This window comes from Pristis pectinata, chromosome 6 (assembly GCF_009764475.1).
Source record: "Pristis pectinata isolate sPriPec2 chromosome 6, sPriPec2.1.pri, whole genome shotgun sequence".
NCBI lineage: Eukaryota > Metazoa > Chordata > Chondrichthyes > Rhinopristiformes > Pristidae > Pristis > Pristis pectinata.
Window position 1 is genome coordinate 95,107,231 of NC_067410.1, and position 13,404 is coordinate 95,120,634.

General features: G+C 37.2%; 1 protein-coding gene across 15 annotated transcripts in view; it reads right to left on the minus strand.

Moving 5' to 3' along the window:
- Window positions 1-13,404, minus strand: part of LOC127571818 (disks large homolog 1-like) — a 339,770-nt gene that overhangs the window by 38,628 nt on the left and 287,738 nt on the right. For all 15 annotated transcript variants that reach the window (XM_052018549.1, XM_052018544.1, XM_052018548.1 and 12 more), the window contains 2 exons: window positions 9,968-10,082; window positions 4,755-4,931 (listed from right to left, as the gene is read on the minus strand). In XM_052018549.1, the coding sequence (XP_051874509.1) occupies window positions 4,755-4,931; window positions 9,968-10,082 (292 nt within the window). The remainder of the gene's footprint in view (window positions 1-4,754; window positions 4,932-9,967; window positions 10,083-13,404) is intronic.

Sequence of the window (13,404 nt, forward strand, 5' to 3'; positions counted from 1 at the left end):
AAGAGGGCAGAAAAGATTTACCGGGATGTTGCCTGGACTTAGGGGCCTGAGTTACAAGGAGAGGTTGCATAGACTAGGACTTTATTCCCTGGAACGTAGGAGATCGAGGTGTGACCTGATAGAGGTATACAAGATCATGAGGGGCATTGACGGTGAAAGCACATAGTCTTTTTCCCAGGGAGGGGGTGCCAAAAACAAGAGGGTATAGGTTTAAGATCAGAGGCGAGAAATTTAAAAGGGACATCAGGGGCAGCTTCTTCACCCAAAGGGTGGTGTGTATTGGGAATGAGCTGCCAGAAATAGTGGTTGCAGTGGGCACATTAGCAACATTTAAAAGACATCTAGATAAGATGTCCTGATGAAAGGTCCCAACCCGAAACATCGACTGTTTATTTCCCTCCATAGATGCTGCCTGACCTGCTGAGTTCCTCCAGTACTTTTTGTGTATTGCTCCAGATTCCAGCACCTGTAGAATTTTCAGTGCCTCTAGATAAGTACATGGATAGAAGTTTAGAGGGCTATGGGCCAAATGCAGGCAGAGGGGACTAGCTCACTGGGCAACACAGTCGGCATGGATGAGTTGGGCCGAAGAGCCTGTTTCCCTGCTGTACGACTCTATGATCCTACAAGAGATGCCAAAACATTGTCAGCAGTGTTGAGAGGCTTCATGCTTTCTGAAGGCTGATGCCAAAAAGGGAGAACTCTCATTCACACGAAGTAGTGGGGGGCATTTTTAGTTATGCTGACTACTCAGACAAATGCTAACTTACAAGGCCAAGAGTATAGTGCCAGTAGTGGGTAAAAGTTAAAGTGACCAGAGTTTTATTTAAAAAAGACTACAGAACCACTTATGGTTACAACGTGTTGTTGACAAAGCCCCACATAGAACTTGCAGTTATACATCTATACACATAGGAATATGCCCCACAAGAGTGTAGTCAGACAAAATTTGTGACCAAATTAAATATGATTCATGAAGGCAAAGCTGACCTTTGGTAGGACAGTGAGAAGTGAGGGGTGGAAAGTTGGTGATGAAGCACACAGAGGTCAGGTTGGGACAATGTGGCGACCCGAGAAGACTGCACCAAGGTGATTGTTACAGAAATATGGAAGGAGTGAACCCATGGAAAAAAATTTTGAAAATTAAGGTTTTATTTAACAGGGAGCCAATGCAAGTTGGTTACACAGGGATTATAGATATGTAGGACTTATGACAGATTAGGTAAGAAATAGGCTGCAGTATCTTGGACTAAATAAGATATAGGTAGAGTGGAAGATGAAGGCCCGGCAGGACAGTATTATAATACCCTAGTTTGGCCATGTCAGTTTAGAGAGAACTATTAACCAGTACACTGAGAATGTACCACACTACTTCTAATAATGCCCTGGGATCTTTAAGGTTCAAATGGCAAGGCTTAAAGACTTCAGCTTAACATAATGCAGCAATCATGCTGTGCAGCACTCCCACACAACTGCACTTCAGCATAGTCAATGTTACATATTTCAATGGAAGTTGAGGTTGAACTAAAGGTTGTCTGGCTCAGAGTGCTACCAATGAACCAAGGCTAACAACTATGAAGAATATCTGACCTTAAAATATTTTTGTCTATTATATGTCCCAACTACTTGAACAGTGCTTTTGGACAAAATGGGAAAATAATTGGTTTCCAAAATGTATGGAGACTAAAGGAAAATGTTATTCATTCCTGAAAGATTTAAGCACAACTTCACAATTTCAATCCCAATTGTCCAATTATAATTAAAACAATTTCAACTTTTTATTTGGCACACAGGCAAAATTTGACTGTTATAATCTGAATACTTACACAGTAAAACCTTTTTATGAATACGAGATGTGGTGTTTCACATTCTACTCAACATCAGTAAGGAGGATGTTTGCTTTTACTGGATTTTGACACAGATTTATAATTGGTTTTGGGAAATTAATAGTCTCATCAATATTATTCTCAAAAGACATTACATATTCCATTCATTCAATCTGATGCTAAGTTCGGACTAAAATTAACAGATCACAGGCAGATGGTAAAGGATAATATGAAGTAATGACAAATGCATTTTTTTTTGCTTATTCTGCATTCTCAAAATTTTCCGGCTGGGGCCAGAAGGCCGAACATTCAAATCAGCCTCTGAAACACTGGGCATTCCAAGAATGCAATGTCAAAACTCACATGAAGATAGTAGGGTAAAACATTTGCAATTTCTGCCCCATACCCCTACTGTGTTTGAATAACACATGATATAATTTTGTCTGGCTTCATTCTGTTGCAAAAATTTCATATTTGAATAGGACCTTGTTATACTTGCAAAATTTAGGTGAACAAAGCTTACTTGCAGTAGCAGCAGTCTTTTTCACTGTGATAGTTTTGCTTCCTATAATACATACAATTGGAAGGATGGGAGCAGAGAATAGTAATACAAACAGATGTTCCCCAACCTGATCCCAATTACAACTGATTCTAGGACTGAAATTTGATTGAAGATCAAGTTCTCTATTCCAAAACTTCCATGCGTATCAATAAACATACTGTTGAGGGGACAGAAGCTGCCATTCAAAGCCCTCCATTTTTTATATTTCCAATATATACTTAATTCATAAAAAAATTCTAAAAATACAAAATATTCAACGTTCGCATGACAAATAATGCCATTCCTTTACTGAAAAATAGCACACTGGCCACCAAATTACAAACTTAGAGCAAATAGTTCATGGGGTTTTAACACAAATTATAACTAATACGTGCAACAGCAGGAGAGCCCTTCCCTAGAGAGTCCCTACAGTTTTTTGTTGAAATAACACTTACTGACTTATAATGCTTACAGCAATTTTTGATTAAAATGTAATCCTCTGTGTCCAGGATGCACTCCAGCCACTGCAGTGCCCACAAGTCCCAGAAGGCCCCCAGTGAACCGTGCGCTACCTCTCCACTGACACCCGGGTAAGTACTGTAGAGGGGCAGGTGGTTGGCTCGCTTGGACCCCTTGATGGTCTGCTGCCTGGACTAATGAATGGCAACCCTGGCCAAGGCCAGCTGCAGACCAACAGGATGGTCTTCTGATAATGGGGCTGAACATGCGGCTAAAAATACATTTAATACACTGTTCTATCAAGTTCCTCCAATCATTACTCTGCCAAGTAACTGCTGATACACAGTGTACCAACTAAATTAACCAAATTGAATTTGTACTTGCAAACAGGTTTTAACTCAATTATAAATCAGGAAAGAGCAAACAAGTAACTGACCACTCCCAAGAATAAAAGCCAATTGAGTTACTTGTGTATAGTCTATATTTTACAATATTTCACAAATAGTAATAAAATTATTGTACATTGCATGTACAATAAAATAGCTGATTTCATTGACAAGTTACTAATTAAACAATGGGTAAATGCACAAATCTGTTGCTTTCAACTAACACTGAAGAAATGGGGCTACAACTGGATAAATGAGGGGAAAATGGCTCCCCCTTGTCTAAAGTATGAAGAAAACTTGCATTCCTTTAAAATCTAAATAAAATCATGAACTCTCTACAATTTCTCCTTTTGTTGAATCATACAATTTCACTGACATGAATCAATGAATATCCGCATATCCATATAGTTTCAGAAGCACTCACATCTGTTCAATTCTCATAAATATTTTCATCTAAAATGCTAACTGGTTAGATATTAGAGCATCTGTGTATTTGAAAACTATATTTTTTTTAGATTTCCAGTGTTTTAATAGCTCCTTACAATTACCATATTGCAGCTCGAGATGCAAGTCAGAAATAGGTAAAGGGTGACGACTATACAAGAAGCTTTCTTGCTTTAAGCGTATTCTCAAGCTGTACAAATCTAATTCACTATAATTAACACATACTGTCCATTTTAAGTTAAACAAAATCAATGAGCTTTTACTTTCACATCACTGTCATTATTTGATTGGATGCTAGAAGGTGCACTGGAGCAGTCCCTGTTGGCTACTTATCTCCGTAAATGTGAAGAAAACTATATTTGTATCTTCATGATATGGGAAAATGTGAATTTGCCTCATTGCACATCAGAGATGTTGGACTACTTTTCTAACTGCAACTTTATACAGCCCCTCAGAAACAATCAGTGTCATCATTTGGCAAGTGAAACCAACTCAAACTGGGTATTCAGATAAAAGCTCACTTTCTTTAACAATTTGAAGGGAACCCAAGGTATAATGAAATGGTCACAAAGGCCTCCTTTTATTATCAAGTGATCCCAAACATTTACCATAATCACATTTCAAAGTGAATTTCAAAACAAATTCTTCAGTATAATCCACTCATGCCCAGATTGTATTACCATGGTTAACTGCAATTTCAGGAATAATATTTTCACCACTTATGAACATATATGAGCTATATGTTCTACAAGATAGAATAATGATAAATATTAAAATGGGTGCAAAATTGAACTTAAGCTGATAAAGCACCAGACTGAAATGTCATATTTCATCTCCCTTACGTACAGCCTATTAGTAGAAACTAAAAACCAGTGCATCTTTTCATGACTAAAGACCAAAACACTCTTTAAAAACTTGTATACTTAGTAATAAAACTGACATCCCTATAATCAAAATGGGAAATAAACAGTATTTCTTCTTCATTAATTTTGTCAAAAGCAAATAATTTGAAATGGAGAAGTGTTCAAGTTTGAAGAGTTTTAACTGCTTCTTGCATTTTAAAAAAAATCTAATTGTAAGTTTAGAAAAGGTCATCACCTTCGTTTGCTTGGGATCACTCCGATTTCCTCACTCTCACCATCCAGTGTTACCTGTCGAGCCTGCCACCACTCATCATCTGATGCATTGATCACATGAAGGATATCGCCAAAACTGAAATTAAGGCCTTGGCTTGGGAGACCACTGTCTTTGGTCTTGTCGTAATCAAACAAAGCTCTAAATTAAATAAAAACAAGAAAGGGTTACACAGAATTAATATTACAATCCATTACCAGCACTGAAATAGGCCATTTACCACAAATAGCTCTTGTTTATCAAATAATTCCACTTGGACTCTGCTCTGCCTCCTTCTTTGCCTAATTATTACCCTCTATTACCTTCTCCCTCATTTCTCTCAATACTATTTGCCTCAACCAATTCACATGACAGTGTCCTCTCCATTCCAAGACGTATCCTTCTAACTCCCTATGGATTTTTATTGAGAATACTTTACAGCGGTGTCCAGTTTGGCTTGCCCTGAAACTGGAGAAGTGGACCCAGTTTTGGGCACTTCAGTTTAAGATCTTTTGAGAGGGTGCAAAAAATTTATCAATATGATTCCAGGGATGAGGGACTTGAATTATGTCAATTAACTGAAGAGGCTGGGGTTGTTGTCCAGAGAAGGTTGCAAAAATACCTGCTAGAAGTGTTTAAAATCAAAAAGTGTATGAGCACAGTAGATCAAGAGAAACTGTTCCCATCAGTGCAGGGGTCAAAAGGCAGGGCATATAGAATGAAGGTGATTGGGAAAAGAACCAGAAGTGGCCCATTGGCACAGCAATTAGAAGTGGAAGTGCTCTGACCCTGCTCCATCAAAATCTTTCAACATTTCAAAGACCTCTTTTGGATTATTCACATGGCTTTCCTTTTCAAAAAAGGGATTATAGTATTATTATTATGGAGAAAATACTTCACCCATAATAAATATTTCAGGTACTTTGGTAAAAGACAAAATGCTGGAAAGGAAACTCAAGCAGGATCTGTGAAGGGAAACAGTTTATAAAGACCTGAATTTTGCTGAGTAATTCCATGGGGAACAGCCGTCATTTCCTTTTATTGGTATCAGAAGGCAAGGGTCCCAAAGTGTGGGAGGTGCTCACTGATGATTTTTCCATGATGCTCCAATGTTTGACTCCTCAAAAAATTCAGTTGGTGAGTGACAATTTCATGCATTTCCTAATTGTTACATTGGGAAATATGCCTGCTGCGAGCGAGGGAAATGGCTGCGAGAGTCATTTTCAGGTGGTTTACATATTTTAAGTAAATGATTTAAATATATTAATGCTCATGTTTAGCATTTTTGTCTGGAGGCAGGTTTGTCAAAGTTTTTTTTCCTGGATGGGGCATATTAGGACCTTTTCATGCGATGCTATTTACAACTGGAAAGCTTGCTTGTACAGGATCATTCCCCACCGCCTTCCCCATCACATCAGTTTGCTCAATAAATGAGGTTGTCATTCAAAGACTTAATCAAAACAAGTGTGGGCCTAGTGGGTAGGAGAGTGGGAAATCCAAGCTCGAAATTCTAAGCTATTATTTCATGTGTAATCCAGCAAAATGGAAGGCAAAGATAAACAGGTCGCTTAATAAAAATGTAAATAAAAATGAAACTGATACACCAAATATAGCCAATGAGTTAAATAACCAACCAAATGGTTCATTTAAATAATTTATGATTCCTGTTTACTTTCTCCCATATCTGCTCTTTTTTCTCTGCAACACATAAACCTTACAATATTTTATCTTTCTACATTCAGTTCCCATTCCTGAATTTTCATTTTTTTTATTAGAGTTCTCCTTCATCTCATATTACAGCACTTCTCATTTCATTTTCGAGATAAAATGCACATGGTACTGAGAGAACCAATTAACATGAGCAAAGATTATAGTCATTAACACTGGCAAGCTTCAGCAGCCTTATTATTTGATATGTTATATGATGATTCATTGTTTCAACCCTTGCAACTTCCAGCTAATATTCCTCAAACAGGGGAAAAAAAAAAATCAGGAAATTAAAATCCATTGTTTGCTGATACAAGAAGTTTAATGTTCTCCAATTAATTCATGAATATACTGTATACATTTCTGCTTTTCCAACTCAATTCAACACTGCTTGGACCTAGTATCTGTGAAGAAACAGTCACTTCTTCATTCCCATACTTCATCTTTCAAATCCATTTATTATAAATTAGCTTCACTTTATCTTGGATGTTATTACTAAATCTTGCAGGATATATTAAAGCAAAATGATGTAAAAGTATCAGATGAAAGGAACTCATTTATCTTAGTTCAGAAGAAGCAACAGCACAACAGGGCAAAATTGCCTCAGCTCCTGATTTGGTGACTCTTCCCTACATTTTAAAAACTCTGCTCCCTTTAGTCTTTCCTTCCTCGTACATTTTACAGGTTTTTGAACATCTAATAAGCACTGTTTTATTGGTCTTGTCTTCTGAGGTTTGGTAGTTTTTTTTCTCTCTGGAAGAATCAGGAATTTGTAAACTTCTTCAGTGATGAAGTTATATTTCACATGCATATTAGGGAAAATACAAAGGAGGAAGAATAGAACTTGCTTCACAACAGTGAAACTCAAGGCAGTGCATATGGCTTTAAAGCAACAAATGAGGTAGTAGGAGAATTTTGGAAAAAGTTAAGCTTAATAGCAGTAAGTTCCAGGGAAGTAATCTTGGTTAGATGGGAGAGAGCACTTAAGGGCCATTACTGACTAAGTCAGCATTTGGGCAAACTAAAAAAAATATTGCAGTCGACAGCAATATAAATCTAAGAGGCACTCACAAAGAAAGAAGCTGAATTAAAGCCCATTCTAATGATACATCTGCAGGGGTTCGAAAGACCAGGACACTTTTCTTGTTAAAAAAGGCGTGATGAACAAAGTAGAAAACAGGATTGAAGGGGTGAGAGAAATAGCTTTCATAATAAAGAATAAGATAATTATAATTCTCCATTGCACTTCTCCCTCTAACCTTGGGCTTCTTCACTACTGCAATGAAGTCCAAAAATAAGCTTGTGAATTGGACCTCATCTTCCCATTTTTACATCAGGATTTAAAATGGATTTCAAACCTCCACCATTCCATCTTGTATCATAACTTGGCTTCTTCAGATTGCATCCATTGCTTTTTTCCCTGCCTCCTATTTTTATTTTCCCTCTATTCTCATCTTACAGAGGTAGTTTAACAACCTTCACCACCCTCTCGAAGCCAGCCCCATCTGACAACCACCAGTCCTTATTCAGACTCTCTCCAGCGACATTCTATCAGAGACATACCCATTTTTTCTTCTCATCCCTTCCTCTTCTCTGCAACTTTAAACATGTTGACTTAACAAGTGTCCAGTTCTAAATAAGTCATCAACCTCATTTCTACTCTGCACAGATTCTGCCTTACCTGCCGAGTATTTTCAATTTTAAATTCAGATTTCTAGCATCAGCAGTTCTTTTTTTATTTTCATTTACCAAAATGATAACTGGTCAAGTTATATGAGGCAAGATCACAGAATATTTTTGAAGTTCCTCTCTTGAAAAATATGATCTTACTGAATGGCAGACCAGACTCAAGGGGCCATGGTCATCTTCTGCTCCCAATTTGTTTGCATGTATGTTAAGAAGAGCTGTTAGGGTAGACGGAAATATTTCTACTGGTTGAAAAGTTTCACGCTAGGGAACATAGCTTATTAATGGGAAGATGTTTTTCGAGAGAGAAGCTAGGAAAAACACCTCAATTGTGCGAGGTAGAAATATAGAATTCTTCCAGAAATGGGAATTGATGCTCGGTTATTTGCTACCAAAAATTGTTCCTTCTCATATTTAAATGATAAAGGGAAAAGAGAGGCACCTAGGAAATTAGGACACAGATTAGTAAGGATTGCACTGAAACGTGCAAGAAGCTATTATTATGTTCCTAACATGGGAAGAGAAAAAAATTGGAGGTGGGAAGCCTGACATCAATTTACTTGCTCACCGATTAGCCAAGGAATGGTACCTAGTAGATTTGAATCTCCATACCCTTCTTTGGTGAATGCATAAGATTCTACAGCACTATTTGAATTAAAGCATGGGAGTTCTTCAGCATTTGAAAACTCACAAAATTGCCCATGCTGGAAATCTGAAATAGAATCAGAATATGTTGGAAATACTCAGCAGGTTAGGCAGCATCTGTGGACAGAGGAACACAGGTCATGTTTCAGGTTAATGATCATTCATTCTGGAAAAGTTGTTCAGACAATATTTCTGTTTTAAACATTCGCTTTGCTTCTTTTCACATTAACAAAATTCCTTATTTTGCCGAACCTCTTGCTATCTTGCTCTGTAGAGCAATTATATATCTGTAAACCTGATGTATTTTAAATAAGCATCTTGGATGAAGGAAATAAAAATAGACATGTTATGTAAGTATCCTTATTAACTTCTTAAAAAGGAATGGACCTGTGCAGTACAACTGACATGTTCCTGCTGGAAATCATGGTTTTCTGTGAAAATTATTCACAGGTGGGCAACAATATGCAAATATAACAGATGTTATAATAACATAATTTAATGTATTATAATAATAAATGTATAATGCAAATGGTTGCGCATAACTAAATAACCAGTGGAAGTTTTAATTAAGGGGTGTAGGAAAATATTAAACTGGTTGCAGGTAAACAGTGAAAATGCTAATGAAAGGGATTTGCCCAGAGGTGCTCAACTTGGGAAATGTGACAGTAAATAAAGTATCAGGAGCTTTAAATTTAAAGCCACCACGGCAGCTGTTACAATCTATTACATTTTTTTCTTCAAATCAGAAGCTGATCAATTGGGACTTTCAATACTACATCTATTCTAATATTCAACTCGATACTAACAGTATACTTAATAAGTCAATGATTATGAATAAACCTTTTTCTGAAACATTTGTACAAAGGCTATAAAATTTCACAGGGTAAAATGAAAATTCATCATCAATGAGGCACCATTAAAAGAAATTGAAAACTAGAAAGATCACATGAATAAATAATGAATCAATTTGAGGCAGATTCTTACTTTAACGTGTATGACATCTGTAAATGTCAAATTATCCAAAATACTCAATGCACAGAGGATTAAAGACATTTGGGAACTGTGCAGCAGCATGAAGTAATTTGTAGCACGAAGAACACAAAATACAAAGGCCTGCTGTTCAACAAAGGAGTATTAGATTGCCATTGTTTTGTTTTTACCTGACATAGAGGGACCGCTTCTGGCTGGTGCGCAGTGACCCTGATCCCGAGCTGATACTGCTGTTCATCATCTGCTCCCGTAGGTCATGGATTTTGGCTTCAAATCTGCTGTATTCTGAAAAAAATAGGTTCTTAAATCAATGTGTATTTCTTTTACATTTACAAGCTAAGTAATGAATAAACACATCATAGATCCAATCTAAATAAAAGCAATTGTTACTGTTAAGTGACAGACATGACCAGTAGTCGAAGTTAACAGTTTAATTTGTGAATCACCACTACAAGCCAATCAACATATTATTCTCACTTTTACACTTACGCAAGCAGCCACTGCATTAACTCAGTGTTGTTCTACTTAGGTACAGAGACAACAACAGTGAATGAAAACAGAATCATTTGACAGTGATTGCGAGTTAGACAATCTTCTGCTCTTAATAAGCAGAAACCATTCATACTTATTAATACTTTTAAACAAATTTATCATCACTAATAAGATCTACCTAGACATCTGTTAAATCCAGACAGTAGAGTGACAGAATGGAAAACAAAATATCTTAAAGACAGTGATTTAATCCTTGTGTGGAAATCTTTCAACATTAACATATGCAGTGTATTCACTGATGCCTTTGAATCAAATTTGACAACAGACAAAATAACAAACCCCATGTAAAATGAATTAGTACAAGTAATAAACAAAGGCCAAATATCATTTATAAAATCCTAAGCTTAAAATAGTTTGACCCTCACCAACTTCTATAGGTGCACCATAGAAAGCATCCTATTCAGATGCATCACAGCTTGGTAGGGCAACTTGCTCTGCCCAAGACCACAAGACTCTGCAGAGAATTGTGGACACAGTCCAGTATGTCACAGAAATCAGACTCCCTTTCATTGACTCTGTCTACACTTCTTGCTACCTCGGTAAAGCAGCCAATATAATCAGAGACCACACCCACCCCAAATATTCTCTCTTCTCCCCCCTACCATAGGGCAGAAGATACAAAAGCCTAAAAGCACGTACCACCAGGCTCAAGGACAGCTTCTATTCTGCTGTTATAAGACTATTGAATGGTCCCCTAGTATGGTAAGATGGACTTTTGACCTCACATTCTAACTCTTCATGGGCTTGCACCTTATTGTCTGCCTGCACTGCACTTTCTCTGTGACTGTAACACTTTATTCTGCAGCTTGTTATTGCTTGCCCTTGTACTACCGCAACGCACTGATGTGATGAAATGATCTGTATGGATGGCATGCAAGACAAGTTTATCACTGTACCTCGGTACATGTGACAATAATAAATCGATAAACCAATTTACCAAGTTACCTGTGCTTCTAAATGAAATGCATTTTCATATTTAAACAGTGTATATTTCTTGTAGTGATAACATTTTGTTTTTAAATGACTGAACCAGAGATAATAGGTGGGAATAACTGAAAAACAATTTTTAAAAAACAACTATTACATTATAAACAGAAGGGGAAAGAACAAATAAACTGCCATGCTGAATTATGCTACTGTTCTTTAATTAGAAGTTAGCTCTATATGCAAATGACCACACTTCACAATCTCTCCACATTTAACAAATGTCTGCATTTCAAAGCGAAGATAAAACCAAAGAAACCAACTGTCAAAATTTTGAAATTTTTCTAGAAGTTAACTGATACAAATTTTCCAGCTTTAATCTTTGTTCACAGTCATAAGCAATTAATACTGAACATAATACTCCCATACTTTTTCTTAAATATTCTGAAGTAGAGGCAAAAATATTTTAAATACTTACCAATGCCACTTGATATTTTGCTTATTGACCATATGGTCCACAGAACCTTCTACTTATTCAGGTTTTGAAACTACTTCTTGTGTAGCACCATTGTTTTGCTTTGAGCTGTCCAGAACCAATATTTTCAAAACATTATGAAGCACATTTCTAAAGGGTGAATGTTGTAGTTCCATTATTATTATCAAATACACCTATTCTGTGTGAACGTTTCCGGTATTGTGATAATCAGACGGGATTTCTTCAATAGAAATCTCACACTGACAACTTCAGTTGCTTTTTGTTGAAGCTAATTCAAGACACAGCAGCAACAAAGATCTTAAACCACCTTTAACAGGTTTCTATTTTCAACACATTCCACCCATTTCCCCTCACTGCTCCACATTTAATTAGAGCATCCAATCATCACACACGGAGTTACAAACAGGTTTCTGATGAGCAGTGACTAGCAAAGCTACAGTGTTGGTCACAAAAAAAATCGTATCAGAAGCAACCAGACTCCACGGAGTGGACTCATTTCATTACCCAGTATACGGTTGGTTTATCAATTATCATGTGTCATCTTGAACAGGAAAATAATATATTAATAAGTTGTCGCTAATCAGTTTACAGAGAAGACTCATGTAATTCCTCTATGTGATTAATAACAAAAACAAAACTAAAGCAGCTATTTGTTAGTGAACCAAATATACCGAATATACACTAGCAAAAAAAAAGGATTAATTTAAACATATACCAGGCAAAATGGAAAAGGAGGGATAGCCTCGATAATAAATGGTGTGACAAGCGTAGTATAGATAAAGAACCTTAGCTTGGAAAATCAAGCAGTATAATCAGTTTGGGTCAAGTTATGCAACAGCAACGGGGAAAAAAGAACATTGGTGGGAGTTGTATATAAACCCTCAAACAGTCGTGGTAATATAATGTACAGAAAATTAGGGGTGAGTGCATGTTAAGAGGGACTTGGGTATTCTTGAACACAAATAAGTTATTACGCAGGCTCAGCAAGCAATTAAGATGACAACATTGTATTGGCCTGTATTGCAAGAGAATTTGAGTATATGACACCTTATTGCAATTAATAAGTTCCATAGTGCTACTGTGTCTCGAATATCGTGTATAGGCCCGTTATCCAAACAAAAGGATATGCTTACAGTAGAGGAGGGATGGAGGTCAATAGTTTACAAGATTGGTTCCCAAGATGTTGTGTTAGGTCCGATGAGAAGAGATTAAGCAGACTCGGCCAACAGAAGGATGAAGGGTCACCTCCTTGAAATATAAAAAACTGTAACAGGGCTTGAAAGTGGAGATGCAGAGAGAGTGTTCCATCTGCTTGGGGTGTCCAGGACCAGGGGGTCACAGTAGGAAATTAAGGATTTGGCCATTCAGATGAGAAAATCGGAGGACAGGAAGGAGATAGAGAGCTTAGTAGAATGGTGTCAGGACAACAACCTTTCCCTCAATGTCAACAAAAGAGCTGGTTATTGACTTCAGGAAAGGGGGCGGTGTACATGCACCTGGCTACATCAATGGTGCTGAGGTCGAGAGGGTTGAGAGCTTCAAGTTCCTGGGAGTGAACATCACCAACAGCCTGTCCTGGTCAAATCATGTAGATGCCACAGCCAAGAAAGCTCACCAGCGCCTCTACTTCCTCAG